The sequence below is a fragment of the Archocentrus centrarchus genome, chromosome 3 (assembly GCF_007364275.1).
Source record: "Archocentrus centrarchus isolate MPI-CPG fArcCen1 chromosome 3, fArcCen1, whole genome shotgun sequence".
Taxonomy (NCBI): Eukaryota; Metazoa; Chordata; class Actinopteri; order Cichliformes; family Cichlidae; genus Archocentrus; species Archocentrus centrarchus.
Window position 1 is genome coordinate 6,504,424 of NC_044348.1, and position 15,210 is coordinate 6,519,633.

The 15,210-nt window shown below is 40.5% G+C and overlaps 1 protein-coding gene across 4 annotated transcripts; it reads left to right on the forward strand.

Annotated features, from left to right (window-relative positions):
* The first annotated feature begins 5,259 nt into the window (after positions 1–5,259).
* paqr5b (progestin and adipoQ receptor family member Vb) lies at positions 5,260–13,784 on the forward strand. Of its 4 annotated transcripts, none has more exons than XM_030724861.1 (8): positions 5,260–5,353; positions 5,704–5,831; positions 8,752–8,957; positions 9,341–9,467; positions 10,649–10,693; positions 11,410–11,506; positions 12,156–12,300; positions 12,814–13,784. In XM_030724861.1, the coding sequence occupies exons 1-8, from the start codon at positions 5,300–5,302 to the stop codon at positions 13,086–13,088; spliced, it is 1,077 nt and encodes a 358-aa protein (XP_030580721.1). In that variant the 5' UTR covers positions 5,260–5,299; the 3' UTR covers positions 13,089–13,784. The 4 variants fall into 4 exon arrangements, with proteins under 4 accessions (XP_030580721.1, XP_030580727.1, XP_030580734.1 ...); XM_030724867.1 differs by having other exon boundaries at positions 10,685–10,693; XM_030724874.1 differs by lacking the exon at positions 10,649–10,693.
* The last annotated feature ends 1,426 nt before the right edge of the window (positions 13,785–15,210 follow it).

Genomic DNA, 15,210 nt, shown 5'->3' on the forward strand with positions numbered 1-15,210 from the left:
TTTTCAAGTCTTTTTAAGAGTAAAAATGCAATTTTCGCTGACCTCCAGTTTTTAAGTGTAAAATAACATCACTGTTGCTACAGGTTGCCAGTATCCTGTATTTTATGTGGTGGCAGCGGCAAAGGCAATTTTATTTATATGGCAGATTTCACATAAACTGAATGTGCTTAACATAAATAAAAAAAAAAAACACAAAAAAACCATAAACCTCTGTAGGTCTACTATGCCTTAAGGCAATAAAAACAACAAAACAAACATTACCAAGAAAACACACACACACACACACACACACACACACACACACACACACACACACACACACACACACACACAGTTATTAAGTGTATACCTGTGTGAATAATAAGGTTTCGAGTCTGTTTTTGGAAGTAGACATAGTTGTCATTCACCTCGGGTCAGCGGGCAGCTTGTTCCAAAGAACAGGACCAAAGTACCTGAAAGCACTCTCAGCACAGCTAATTTTGGGAATAGCTAAAAGATCTGCACCTGATGACCCGAGAGGCTGAATCAGGTTATAGACACTGAGCAGGTCAAATGTTCTTGGTACTTGCTGCATTCTGAACAAACTGCAGTCGTCCTACTGATGATTTGGATATTCCTGCAAACAGAGTGTTACAGTAGTCTAACCTGCTTGATATGAATGCATGGACCAATTTCTCAGTCAGGTTAAGATAATAATTTTCTAACTTTTGATATATTTTTTATGTGGTAGAAAGCAGTCTTGGCGACCTTATTAATGTGATTATCAAAACTGAGATCACTATGCAAAAAAAAAAAAAAAATGCCAAGGTTCTTGCTTGCTTGCTGTGTTTCAGAGAAAGGGATGATAAATAAATATGAAAAAAAATTCCATCTTTGACTTTTTGGACTGACGACAAATATTTCTGTTTTGTCTCTGTTCATACAACAGTTAATGTCATCAATGCAGCTCATTAGTTTGTGAACAGAGGTTAGATCATCAGAGGAAAGTGATACAACTGTGCATCATCTACATAAGAATGATATAGGATATACTACGATTCTTACAGTACCAAGTGGGAGCATATATATATATATATATATATATATATATATAAAAAACAGTAAGATGAAAATCAAGAACCTGACCTGTTAAACCAACTGAGTCATGAAGCCTTTGGATTCAGGATTAGTAGTGTTGCAGTGAGATCAAATAGAACCAAGAATGAAACTTTCTGAGAGTCACTGTTGCTCTTCAGGTCATTGATGACTTTAGTAAGAGCTGAAACCTGATTGGCACTTATCAAAAACACTGTGAGATGAAAGGTATCATTCAGTTGTTTATACACATTTTTTTCATATATTTTTTGAGAAAAGAAAGATTAGAAATAGGTCTATAATTATTAAATACTAATGGATCTAAGTTGTTTTGCTTGACTAGCGGTGTGATTACAGCACATTTGAGAGAAACAGGGAAAACGCCAGGCTGCAAAGAGCTGCTGACAATGATTTATAGAAAAAAAAAATGAAATACAGATTTGACAGTTTGATGGGGATGGGGTCAAGTAAAGAGGTGCAAGACTTTAATTGAGTAACGTCTTCCAGATATTTAGAATTTACAGGTGATAATGTGGACATTGAGCTTGCAATGTGATCGATAATTTGAGAAATGACATCAGAAAAATTGTCCATAATTTCATCACGATGACAGTGTCTCAAAATTCAGTAATAGATATTTCAGCCGTACTGGCACTGATGTCATGCTTGTTAATAACTCAGCTGGTATTAGTTTTGACAGATGAACACAATACTTCTGAAAATATGGAAAAATGATCAGAGATGGGAACATCAAGAACATTTGTAACTCCGACATAAAAAAATTAGATCACGCTTGTGACTTTTGGGTTCAGTCACATGTTTAAAATAAAAGAACTTCTAATAAACTGATGAACTGCTTCATGTCAGAACTGCTGCTGTTATTAATGTGAATCACCTGAAATAATAATGCAGTTAAATTGAGCCAAGTGAGGCCTGCAGTTCTTTAGATGTTCTCCTGGATGAGTCGTAGTTGCACTCTTGGAGTAATTTTGGTAGGTCGGCCACTCCAGGGAAGGTTCACCGCTGTTCCACGTTTTCTCCGTTTGTGGATAACGTCTCTCACTGTGGTTCACTGGAGTCCCAAAGTCCAAATAGCTTTGTAACTTTTTCCAGACTGATGTCAGTGACTTTATTTCTCAGCTGTGTCTTTAGATCGTGGCATGATGTGTTGCTTTTTGAGATCTTTTAGCCTGCTTCACTTTGTCAGACAGGTTCTATTTAAGCAGTAATCAGGCCTGGGTGCGCCTAGTGAAATTGAACTCAGCTTTCCAAAAAAAAAAAAAAGTGGTTAAACACAGTTAATTCATGATTTAACAAGCGAGACAGTTAATGGTGTACTTTTTCACAAAGGGAAAAAGTACACCAAAAAGTAGGTTTGGATAGCTTTTTCCTTTAATAAGGAAAAATCATTTATATTTGCATTTGCACGGTTTAGCTTTGTCTAATATTATTTGTTTGATGATCAGAAGCACAGGACAGGACCGGCATATGGTAGCCCGTCTGCTTCAAGGTTTGCCCTGTTGTCCTTTCAGAGATGCTCTTCCTTGGTTTTAACAAGTGTTTATTTGAGTTACTGTAGTCTTTGTATCAGCCATTCTCCTCTGACCTCTGACATCAACAGAGGATTTTCTCGCACTGGATATTTTCTGATTTTTGGACCATTCTCTGTAAACCATAGAGATGGCTGTGTGGGAAAATCCCAGTAGATCAGCAGTTTCTGACATACTCAGACCAGCCCATCTGGCACCAGCAACCATGCCATGTTCAAAGTCACTTAAATCCCCTTTCTTCTGCATTCTGATGCACAGTTTGATCTTCAGCAGGTCGCCATGAGCATGCCTGCATGCCTAAACGCACTGAGTTGCTGCCATGTGAGTGGCTCATTAGATATTTGTGTTAACAAGCAGCTGAACAAAGTGGCTGGTGAATGTGTTTCTCTATTGTGAGCTCCATGAACAAGTTACTTCCCTAAAATGTTTCAGTAGTTTAGATCTTTAAAAAAAACCCTGTTCCCAGCACTGAGCAGGGTCTTAATCTTGTCTTTGTACCATGAATTCAATTTCTTGTCCCTTCTTGAATTATGACGCATTTTCAGCTAATCATTGGCCTTTCGCTAGTTAAACCATAACTTTATTCTCAGTCACACGAGCATTGGAAACCACATCACACCTCCACACCAATTAAAATATGAACGCAACTGAACAGAAGTGCCCATAACGACACTTCTAAATGAGGTCTTTGTGCGCTCCAGGGCAGAGCAAACACCTTCACGGGTGGCTACAATTTCATACACCTCCTTGGTCACTTCTTTATCAGCTGCTGTGTGTTAAATGAGCTAATCAGACTTGTTACAACACGATTCTGCACAGATGAGTTATGGATGGAGTTCATCCAGTTAAATACACTTGATTTAATTAGATTTGTGACTTAACTGATAAAGAAAAAAATATTTTACTGTACAATTGTAAAGTAGAGCAAAACAACACCGTACAAGATTATCTGGGTTTGTACAGAAGTTTGTTACAACGCAGATTCAACCACAACATGATGACAGGAAATGTGTTTCCATAAGTCTGCACTGTTCAGGAGTTGGTGCATGAAATATACTGTCCTGTGTACCAACCACACCCATCACTAATGCTGGATGGGTGTGGGCAGAAAGTTCTTGAAAGTTGTGTTCTCAATGGTTTTCGCCCTCGTATTAAGTGAGTTGCCAAATTTGATGAGTATAAATTATATTAAAACAAAAAAATGTAATTATTAAATTCAGACATCATTCAGACATCCCTCTTGCAGTGGTGTGTGTGTGTGTGTTTTACACAGTCCTACAAATAACCTTGTTTTCTATCCTCTATTGAAGCCATAACTCTCTACACTTGACTTTGTTTATTCTGTGGGCCTGAAAACTCTTAAAGACTTACATATTAACTCACACTTTAACTGTAACTGACCCTGAGCTGAGCCAAACTGACTCCGGGTGAGAGGAGCAGCTCCTGTTGGTGGATTTTCTTTGCTTTAAACCCGAGATGTTGCTCTGGCAGCTCTGCTCCTCTGAGGGAAAGCAGAATGAAATCCCAAGGTGCTCCACTGCAGTGCACGCATTAGTTCACGGCACTGAGCTGTTGTGATTGCAGCTTACAGCACAACACAGCATGGTGGATTACGGAGGGTGGTTTCGATGTAATCGTGACAATTAGCTTGGAGATTGCACTCAAATTTAGACCACTAAAAGATTAAATGGTTTAAGGGACTTTATGTTTATTTTAAATATATCTGGACTAGAACAGTTCGAAGGAGTTGGAAAACAGAAGCTTGATAATGAGGATTAGAAACCAGGTGGATAAAGTATCAACTTCCTGTTTATTCTTAAGCCAAAATGACATTCTGCAACAGCTTAATGATCATTGTCATTTTACTCGGATCATGATCTCTTACTCCCTTTAAAATGATTTGACCAAAATGAAAATGTAACACACCAACAAAATCTAATTAAATTTCTCTTTTCATAGTTCTTCAAACGAGCCACATAAAAGGCATCTCCTACTTTCTACTTCCTAATTCTGCAGGAGCAGTGAGACATGTTTGCTTTCATTGTTTCAGAGTTTGAACAAGATAGCAGGCCCGGAGAGCTCCGACTGGGCTCGGCCGTCTCTGCTGGGCGTGACGGCTGCTGTCGGTTTGGGGGGGGCAGATGGTGACACCAGTTTAACTGGGAGGTGAGCAAGAAAGCGGCGTGAAAGGAGCTCTGCTGACTTTTGTGCCAGACTGATTTACACCCTCCAGTCGTGATGTCACCCTTATCTGGCCAGCCTGAAACTCAGTGGTTGTGAAGTTCAGCACTGTGCTGAGATTACCGCCCACTGCATTTGCTGAGAACTTATGGCAGGAAAAATGGGTACAAATATTGTCCTCAGTTGCACACATTTATGTCAATCACAGCTGTGTTTTTGTGATGAGAGCAGCAGCAGTGATTTTAGTCCAGTCTTTTAGCAGGTGTGTGTGTGTGTGTTTGTTTATGTGAGGCTACACCAGTGTGTACATGCTCCACCTCCAGAGAGACAGCAGGAGTAGGAGTGGCACAGGTATACCTGATAATCTTGTTGGGTTTGAAGGGGAGGGACCTTGAAAACGGCATGGCAACACAAACCTTCTAAAAGACGGAGGCACACCCGGCTTCTGGCTTCAGTTAATCTCTCCTCTCAGACAGCAGCACCTTGCAGTAGTCATGCTCAGCCTCATCAAATTACCACGAGTCTTCACCATCAATCAAGTCCCCAAAGTAAGTTTATCTCCACTCAATCTTTAAGACATTTCAGTTTTCAGACCGGGTAAGTGCTGGAAATTTGAATAAATAAATAAACAACCTGTTCATTTTGAAGAAAACTGTAAGTCAAAAATGTACTTTTTATATAACCTCTCTCATATTTCAGTAAGGGGTTCCCCAGCCTTGGTTAGACCTCATTCTCAAAGGATCAATGAGATATTTTGTGGATTTTTTTCTTTTACACTGAACATGAATTTGATCTTCTAAAAGTTTCCCAGTTGTGCATATTTTATTAGACTCTAAGAATGAAATCAGGCTTCTCAAATTTGGGACTCAGCACTAACTGCAACTCTTTCTTTACTAAGGTTTTCCATGAGGACAGCATTATTTCTGGGTACCGGCACCCCCGCAGCTCAGCCACCGACTGCATCCTGAGCCTCTTCCAGATGACCAATGAGACGCTCAATATCTGGACCCACTTTCTGCCCACCTGGTACAGCTGACATTTTTTCCCCTCCACATAGCTGTTTTGCCCCCCTGTTGTGTGCTTAGTAGATTGACCACGTCTGACACACCTGAACATTAAAATTCTGATTAAATGCTAAAACCAAAAACAGACAGGTGGCCTGAATTGTACATGAGCTGACAGCTCAGCAGTCAAGTACAGTTTCGATCATAGTTATTGCAGTTTTGGTTCTCTGTTTACTAAGAGTACAATTTAGTGTATTTATGCAGAAGCTAAGCAGAGCAGAGATGCAGAGCTACCTGCTGTGGTGGTTCCTTTGTGAATAAGTGAGCAGCCGAAAGCAGCTTCTTAAAGCGGAGCACAGTGCTCGTGATTTATAAGGCCGACCAGCGGGGAGCTGGTCGGCTTCATAAATGAAGGAATCTTGCACAACTTGTAGGATTAAGAGTTTTAGAATTTTCTTTAAAGATTTGCTTACCTGATATCTTTGTGTTTAACAAACTGACATTTTCTGCACTCTGACCTGTTATCACCTCAATCAGTATGGGCACTGTGTACTGACAGAGGTGACTGCCACTTCAGTGTCTGCTTAGTAAAGATCTGATGGCTGCAGATTAGTGGACATTACATAAAGAAAAATCTGTGGATAGCGTGGACAGTTTTCACGGGGCGTAGATGTTCCCCAATCACTCACAGGATCTGCAGCTTCAGCAGCATCAGTTTGCACTGACTTACGTAACATGAGGACTGAACATGCATACAGGTTTGTTTTGATTCCAGCAGCAACTGTGCGTCACTGTGCCTTCCTATCAGTGGTATTTTATGTATGACAAAACCTGAGCTTTACAGGAGTCTGTTGGTATCAGCACTCTCCCACAGACAGAAATTTCTGACTTTCTTGGCACAAAGGAGGATTACTAAGCTTCCCAGGCAAATGCTCAGTTACCTGTTTTTGTAACATCATTCCGCATCATTCCTCCCAGCATTTACAGAAAACCTTTTCTCTTCTTTATGAGCATAGTTATGATGAAGTTATATGTTTTTTTTTGTTTGTTTGTTTTTTTACATGTGTTGATGTACAAAGGAGCAGAAAAAAATTCATGTGTGGAAGTGGTTGCAGCATGAACTGTAGTGATTAGGCAGCACGGGGCATGGGGAAGTGACTGAAACGCGAAAACTGTGATAAGAAATCCAGTCTGACAAGTGCATAAGTGCATGCATTAAGTTCCTGTAGTTTAAAACCTTCAAGTTAGCAAAAAAAAAAATAATAGTTTTACTGAATCATTAAACCTAACATGGAAGTCTGTATGACTAACAAAGAGAGGCAAAGGCAGACAGACAGGAAAATAATGAATACTCTTTTCTAAAGCAGTTTCAGCTCCTCGGCCTCCTCCTAAACTTGTTTCCTCTCTGTTTGACAAACACTACATCCATGCATGGAGGTAGAAGCTCTCCACGGCTTGTGGCAGCTCTGTAACGACCATCTTGATGCTGTTCTGTTGTGTCAGGATTTAAAGTTACTTCAGAAGTTTCTTTTCCCAGAAGTTGTGCTGCACTTCCTTCCTGCCAGTTGCTTTGATTACACGGGTGATGTGGGTGGCTCGGTGGGTGTGTTGAGAATAAGCAAAGGGCACATGGGTGTTGGTGTCCAGGGGCTCGGTGTAGACCTACAGCCTAGGCAGTAATTAGCAGATCTGTGCTGAAGGCTTTTGTGTAAATTGCCACAATCAGTTAACTGCTCAGTGATGAGAAAAGCACAACTAATGTTGATTTATTAATGAGGTGCTGTGAGAAGTGGAGGCAGTGACTGCAATACACAAGGCAATACAATATCCTTATGATAAGATAAAAGTGTTTGCAAAAACCTGTCAGCTGCAGAGGGAAATGCCAAATACATGTTTTCTTTGAGTACTAATGTATTTTTTCTACACTGACAGGTGCTGGGATGGAGAAGATAGCTCCACATACGCATTTGTGCTAATCTCTAATTTGGCTCGTTATCAACTGTTTTTCTGGTCAGCTTAATGGTTCAGCGTTTAGTGTCCTTTCACAGCAAGGAGCTGGTTAGATGTTCCAGTTCCAGTTAACACTTACGGAAGTGCAATCATTAACTTTCTTGGCTTGACGAAAAGTTGGGATTCTCGCATCTGCGCATGAAGTATGGAGCTGAGTCTGGGAGGCAGACAGCGTAGCTCAGCATACAGACTGGAAGGAGGGGGGAACAGCTGGGATGTCAGCTTTTAGTACTTGACATTTTGGCTGTTTGATCCTTTGGCAAATAGAAAGGTGAAAAATGAAAAATGTGGTTCTGCGAAAAGCTGTGCAAAACATGGAAGCGGATGTGTGTTTATACTGTGCTCACTATCATAACTGATGTGTGGAGTGCATGTTATTTCATATATGCGAATACAAGTGGTGTGATCACAGTGAACTGAGCATACAGCAGCTTACTCAGACGACAGAAACTGTTGCAGTTGGATTTAGTCATGTAGGTGCGTCTTACAGCTTTGGTTTCAAGAACATTTTTTTTTACCTTTCCTCTTAATAAGTAATTATGAGTTAGAGTACTTTATATATTAACCTTATTAGCCTTACAAAATAGCCTTTAGATATTAATTAGCCTGTTTGATGGCTGACAAATGAAAGGAAAACCCCGCCTAAAGTGTCACCTAGTCAGCATCAGAGACCACTGTTTGCCACGACTGGAAAATCTGCCATGTTTGTTCAGCAGCATTGATCTGGTGACTACAAAGGCTGCAGCATTCGATTTACATCATACTCATCAAACCGCTCACTGACCCTAAAGACATTCCTTGTAATTGGATGCATCTGCATTATCTTTTTTAATTAGATGACTGTCTGTGCTGCTTAGCTGGAAATGTTATTCCACAACATTAGTACTGCTACATCCATTCCAATTTCATCAACCCAGCCCATCTCTTGGCAGGTACTTCCTATGGAAAGTAGTGACGGTGGTGCTGATGCAGACTGCATGGCAGGACTCCTTTACCTGGCCCATGGTGATCTTCCTGCTCACCTGCTGCATTTATCCGCTGGCGTCGAGCTGTGCTCACACCTTCAGCTCCATGTCAGCGCGCGCACGCCACATCTGCTTCTTTTTTGATTACGGTGCTCTCAGTTTCTACAGCCTGGGTAAGTGTTTAAGTTTTAAGGTGGCAAGAACCCAGTGAAAGAAACGCTGTTTGAGGAAGATGCAAAATGTATGCATCTGTAGTTTTAGAATAGGACATAGCAATTGTTGCAATATCATCGCTTTTCACTTGAGTGCATAATCTAAATATGTTCAGTGAAACCACTGTGCATTAAACCGTTCCCTTTTCTGAAGTTCAGTTTTAGGTGAAGTCTAAACTTGGGGAACTTTTATAGGTCAGATTGTATTGGAGTTGCAGTTGGCTGCAATATTCTGTCTCAACTAAATATCCTAGCTGACTGGAGTGGACAGATATCTTTTTCTAATTAGAAATATGGAGCGTTGGAAGAGTAGATTTTCATGCTAATGGTGTGCTCTGCTGCAGGCTCAGCAATCGTCTATTCAGCTTACGTTTTCCCTGACAAGTGGGTGAACAGCTCCTTCCACCAGTACTACATCACCATCGCTGTGTTCAACTCTGTCATCTGCACCAACCTAGCCTGCTACTCAAGGTAAAATAAGAAGTTTCACCCCTACTGCTAATGTTGGTTCTAACCAAGCATTATGCTTTTATTATGCAAAAAGAGGTCCCCATATTATCCATTTTAATGTGCACCCTTTCTTAACATTAGACTGCTTCACTTTTTGGTCATATAACATTCATTTTCTGCAAGACGTGGAAGTTTGAGGCTTTAACAAAATTCTCCAACTGAATATAAAGATTGAATCCCCAATACAAAATCAATTTTCAACTGATTCCAGCCAACCAAAAATCCCCCTGCTCATTTTCCATGAGATAAGTGAAATATAAAAGCTGCACTGTGTATGAAAATAGGAAAAAAAACAAAACAGAAGAGCAGCTCTCTGTTGCATAACAGTGCAAATACAATAAAACTATAAACAATAAAGCTTTTTTCATTCAGATGCACGGCGCAGAACTGAACAAGGACATGCATGACTGTGTGTACCCATTTAAAGCTCCTGCTGTGGGTGAACCTTTGTAATATAAAGGGTTAGGGGAGTCCTCTGAGGTCTGGGAACACCTTCAAAAATATTTGGTTAAGATTTTACATTATTATGCATGTTTGCATAATAACAAACTAAATGCTGCACTTTGATATTCCAATGCTTGCTGTAACCCTGCATAGGTCAACATACATGTTATTGTGTCATCTTTATCAGATTGGTATTAGGCCAAATATGGAACAGAAGAGCTTAAAAACACGTTTCTAGGAAATATTATCCAGTTACGCAGTCAGGGTTTCATCTCCTCAACTCAGCTGAACTAATAAGAAGTGAAATGTGTTTACAGCACTTCAGTGCTAACCTAACCCTAACCCTAACCCTTGTCCAAGACAACATTGTAATGTAGCAACTAACAAATATTTGTAGGCTGCGTGTCTTTGAGATTGTACTTGAGTACATGAGTCAGCCTGGTCTCTGTGCCTGGTATGTACAGCACAATGCTGGGCGTGATTTACATCAAAATCCAGACTGTTCTCAGTGACTGGAGATCAGAAATCTATGGAAATGTAAAGTTTGCTGCAGTTTTAGTGATAGAAGCAAAATAATCATCATTCCATGTCTTGCATTAAAAGCAATAATCACATTTATTAATTTCATTATGTACTGGGAAATGTTGACTTGGTCTTCCTAATGAATGTTCTTTCATTAATCTCTCCCCACTGCTAAGGCTTGGCTTACCATTTCTACAATATAATCATGACAGCCTAAAGAGGTAAAGAAAATGCATTCACTAACAATCTGCTCCTCCTGTCTTTCATTTTCCATTTTTTTAATGCATTTTTGTTACACTGTCATCATGTAAATGTAATTTACTTACATAAAAATGTGAGTCATGTTTAAAGTATTGACATACCTTCAGACACACTGCAGAAGGTGAATGAGATTTCAAAGGTGCAATTGAGCAACTTGGTGTGCAATATGATTGGCGTTATGTGACCGTAACTATAGGGACCAGCCCTAAACGGTGACTGACTCCAAGTACAGTTTCAGTTGGGCAGGTTGGAGGAGCTGCCACTCAGAGCAGCTAAACACGTTCTGTAGCAACCTGACTTCATTCTGGAAAAATCTAAGACAAGCCTGGTTTCATGCAGAATACAAAGACTGGGCAACAATTACATGTTACACTTTGTGATGTAACTGTCACAAATTTAAGCACCTTTTCTTTTAATGTAAGATTTCTTTTATTTTTAAAATATTTTTTATTTTCTTTTTTTCTTTTAAGATTTCTGCCTATCGCACTCATTCCGGTTATATTCAGCTGTAATTCCATTTTAGCTGCTGTTGTGTTTTTTTAAAAAATGTATTAAATTATTAATCAGTTCTTACATAATTATAACATTACTAATGCAATGCTGTTTCCATAGAGCTTCCTCCACAATTTTCTTATGAGTGATAATTAAAAACTGTGTCTTTCTTCTTTTATTTCAGATTCCTTGAGTTCCAGCATCCAAAGTTCAGCAAATTATTCCGAGTCATAGCCTTTGCCTACCCTTACCTGTTTGACAGCATTCCTCTGTTCTACAGGGTAGGGCACTTTACACATCCATTTCCCTCACAAGACACATCTGAGAGGTCATAGGGCAAAATATGCCAGGACTGTTAAATGGTTAGTTTGGGAGTTTGCTGCTACACCACAAAATCCTGCATTTTTTTTTAGGATATTTGTCTCTGGTGCTCCATGCTCACACACACACACGCATGCATAACTTTGTCATTAATACTGGAACTTTATTTAAATTAGCAACAAGTTCAGCTTTTAGTGATAAAAATCACTAATCCCTGAAGGTCGCGAGCTGAAAATAGTTTATCATAAAACAATAGAATCATTTTATGGAAGGTCACCATGACATTGACCCTTTGTAAGATTTACAAAGCAGAAGCCAATTACTGCTGTATGAAACCTCCCCGAATACCTTAAAACCAGTTAGCTCCTGGTTTAGAGATACGATTTTGACATTTAAAATAAAAATGTAAATAATACTCTTGTTTTGCCTTGATGTAGTCTCAGAAGTATTCTCAAGCTGTGGTTGGAAACATGAAAGCAGCTCAACCAGCAGATGCTGAGAGTTTGACCTTCATTAAGAAATTTGGAGGTGCTAAAAGTGGCGTCCTGTCTAGTCATCTCTCTCTTAACTATTAAAGTTAAATGCGCTCATGCTGTGCTGTGTTCACAGGTGTTCCTGTGTGTAGGGGAGGGCTGCACAGATAATGACACCAACATCCTCCACTACCACCACATCGCCTTGGCTTTCCTCACAGGCTTTCTGTTTGCCACACACTTACCTGAACGCCTGGCACCTGGCAGCTTTGACTACATAGGTAAAACTGATCTGTACTCATTGTAATTATTAGTGTCTTCAGCTTTTTCTGCCTATTTACTGACACAGAGTTATCACCTGTTCCTCTTAGATGTGCACAGTGTTTCAGGAATATGTGGTTTAGCTTCACTGGTGTGATTCAGTCTGGCTACAGTGTTGTTTGCGGTCACAGAACACAAACCACTGTACACGACCTGCTTGGCACCAAAAGGCAGACAGGCAAAGGAGACATTTAAAAGCGCCAGCTGTTGAACAGCGCTAAAAGAAGTGATCTAGTCATGAAGTCTTTGTTTCTAACCTTGAAATAAATGTTTGACTAGTTTGACAAACATTTCCAGTACTGTGCTTCTTTCAGTTCATATTAAAATTTATTCTCTCTGCTGGCTTACACTTTTTTTTTTTTTTTCCATCCTGTGGAAATGAGTTTCCAATGTGAATCATTTGCTCAGTGGTGAAGGTTTGTATTTACTTTACCTTTCCTCTATCAAACGTGTATCAACTGCTCCCTCTGCAGGTCACAGCCATCAGCTTTTCCATGTATGCGCCATCCTCGGCACCCACTTCCAGATGCAGGCCCTGGAGCAGGACATGGTGACACGACGTCCCTGGCTCGTCGAAAACTCAACTCCCATCACATTTGGCAACTCAGTGGGCCCAGTGCTGCTTTGTGTGGTGTTGAATTTGGCTATCATCTTCCTCTACAGTCTACCTCTCCTCTTGCACCCAGTCTGCAAAGAAAAGAAATGCAGTACGGGCCCAAAGAAAGACAAACTCTGCCCCCACAGCTGAACCTCCAGCTGCACAGGTCACGGTTAAGGGATTTTAGCTGCTCCCAAGCATACACTTTGTATGGTCACAAGACCAAAAGGACTGCATTATGGGTATAATTAATAGTATAACATGGTAAAGAATGCACCAGATGAGGAACTGACATGTTTAAATGAATCACGGTTGCATTTGGTCTTTAATTTACGGAGATGCCTGCTGTTGTGTGGATAGGATGGAAATATAGGTGCAGTGCACAAGCACAGCATGAAAATTAACAATAAGTGTTGGTTAAATTTCACATTATGTAATGAATTTAAATGTTTCTGAGGAAACTCGTTCCTATATGAAGCTACAAATGTAGCAGGTTAGCTACATTATGAGGCAGAGCATACATGTTTATATTTTTGTTCAGTTCTCTGACTTCCACACATGTGGTATATGAAGAGACTGCAGGGAACAAAAACTATGTAAAATATAATTTGTCCTTTAATTCCAGATTTTAATGCTGAATTGACTCTGTGTCTTCACATGTTTCTGATGCTTGAGCTTGTACGGCCTGTTGTGTTGTATTATTTTCATTAAGTAAAAGGTGACATCGCTGTCTGTAAAAGCAGCAGCTTAGCAGACAGTTTAGTTACTGAAGAGAGTTAATGTGTTCTGAGTCCCTCAAATATCTGATGTTTCTGTCTTGTTACATCTTTTCTTTTATTACAAAACTGAAAGTATTAAAGAACAAAGTTATTTATTATGAACTTTTTCCAAATAAACTGTAAGCCACATCTGTCTGTATCCCTCTGCTTTTAATTAGGAGCTTCCTGTTTGCTGTTGGAGCATTAGCATTTATCCCCAAAGTATTTATGGCCTGTAATGGGGGGGATCAGATCCCAACAAACTGAATGTGGCACAAACAGTATAAGTAGTTTTCCAGTCCTACACTGCTCAAAAAAAATTAAAGGAACACATTGACACATCAGAACTCAATGGGGAAAAAAAATCATGCTGGATTTCTATGCTGATATGGACTGGGTAATGTGTTAGGAACAAAAAGATGCCACATCGTTTGATGGAAATGAAAATTATCGACCCACAGACACCCTGAAAATCAAAGTGAGAAAATTATGCAGCAAGCTTGTCCATTTTGATTAAATTTCATTGCAGCAACTCAAAATGGTATTTGGTAGTTGGTGTGGCCCTCACATACTTGTATGCATGCCTGACAATGTCGGGACATGCTCCTAATGAGAAGATGAATAGTGTCCTGGGGGATCTCTTCCCAGATCTGGACCAGAGCATCACTGAGCTCCCGGACAGTCTGAGGTGCAACCTGCTGGCATCGGATGGACTGACACATAATTTCCCAGAGGTGTTCTGCATACTCTCGCCACATGAGACCGGGCATTGTCGTGCGCCAGGGGGAATTCAGGATCCACTGCACCAGCATAGGGTCTGATAATGGGTCCAAGGATTTCATCCTGATACCTAATGGCAGTCAGGGTCTGCAGAGGTCTGTGCATCCCTCCATGGATATATCTCCCCAAACCGGTCATGCTGAATGACATTACAGGCAGCATAATGTTCTCCACAGCTTCTCCAGACCCTTTCATGTCTGTCACATGTGCTTCAGGTGAACCTGCTCTCATCTGTGAAAAGCACAGGGCAACAGTGGTGGAACCGCCAATTCTGGTATTTTATGGCAAATGCCAATCAGGCTCCATGGCGCCAGGCAGTGAGCACAGGGCCCACTAGAGGACGTTGAGCCCTCAGGCCACCCTCATGAAGTCTGTTTCTGATTTTTCTTGGTCAGAGACATTGACACCAGTGGCCTGCTGGAGATCATTTTGTAGCTCTGGCAGTCATCCAGTTCCTCCTTGCACAAAGGAGCAGACACAGGTCCTGTTGACAGGTTAAGGACCTTCTGCGGCCCTGTCCAGCTCTCCTAGAATAACTGCCTGTCTCCTGGAATCTCCTCCATGCTCTTAACACTGTACTGGGAGACATGGCAAACCTTCTGGCAATGGCACATATTGATGTGCCATCCTGGAGGAGTTGGACTACCTGTGCAACCTCTGTAGGGTCCGGGTATCAGCTGATACTACCAGTAGTAACACTGACTCTAGCCAAATGCAAAACTAGTGAAAAAACA

Bases quoted from the DNA above. Each gene is read 5' to 3' on its own strand.
- paqr5b (XM_030724861.1), top strand. From the start codon at position 5,300: ATGCTCAGCCTCATCAAATTACCACGAGTCTTCACCATCAATCAAGTC. The intron at 5,354-5,703 runs GTAAGTTTATCT...TTCTTTACTAAG, and splicing joins CCATCAATCAAGTCCCCAAA to GTTTTCCATGAGGACAGCAT. The intron at 9,468-10,648 runs GTAAAATAAGAA...CCCACTGCTAAG, and splicing joins AACCTAGCCTGCTACTCAAG to GCTTGGCTTACCATTTCTAC.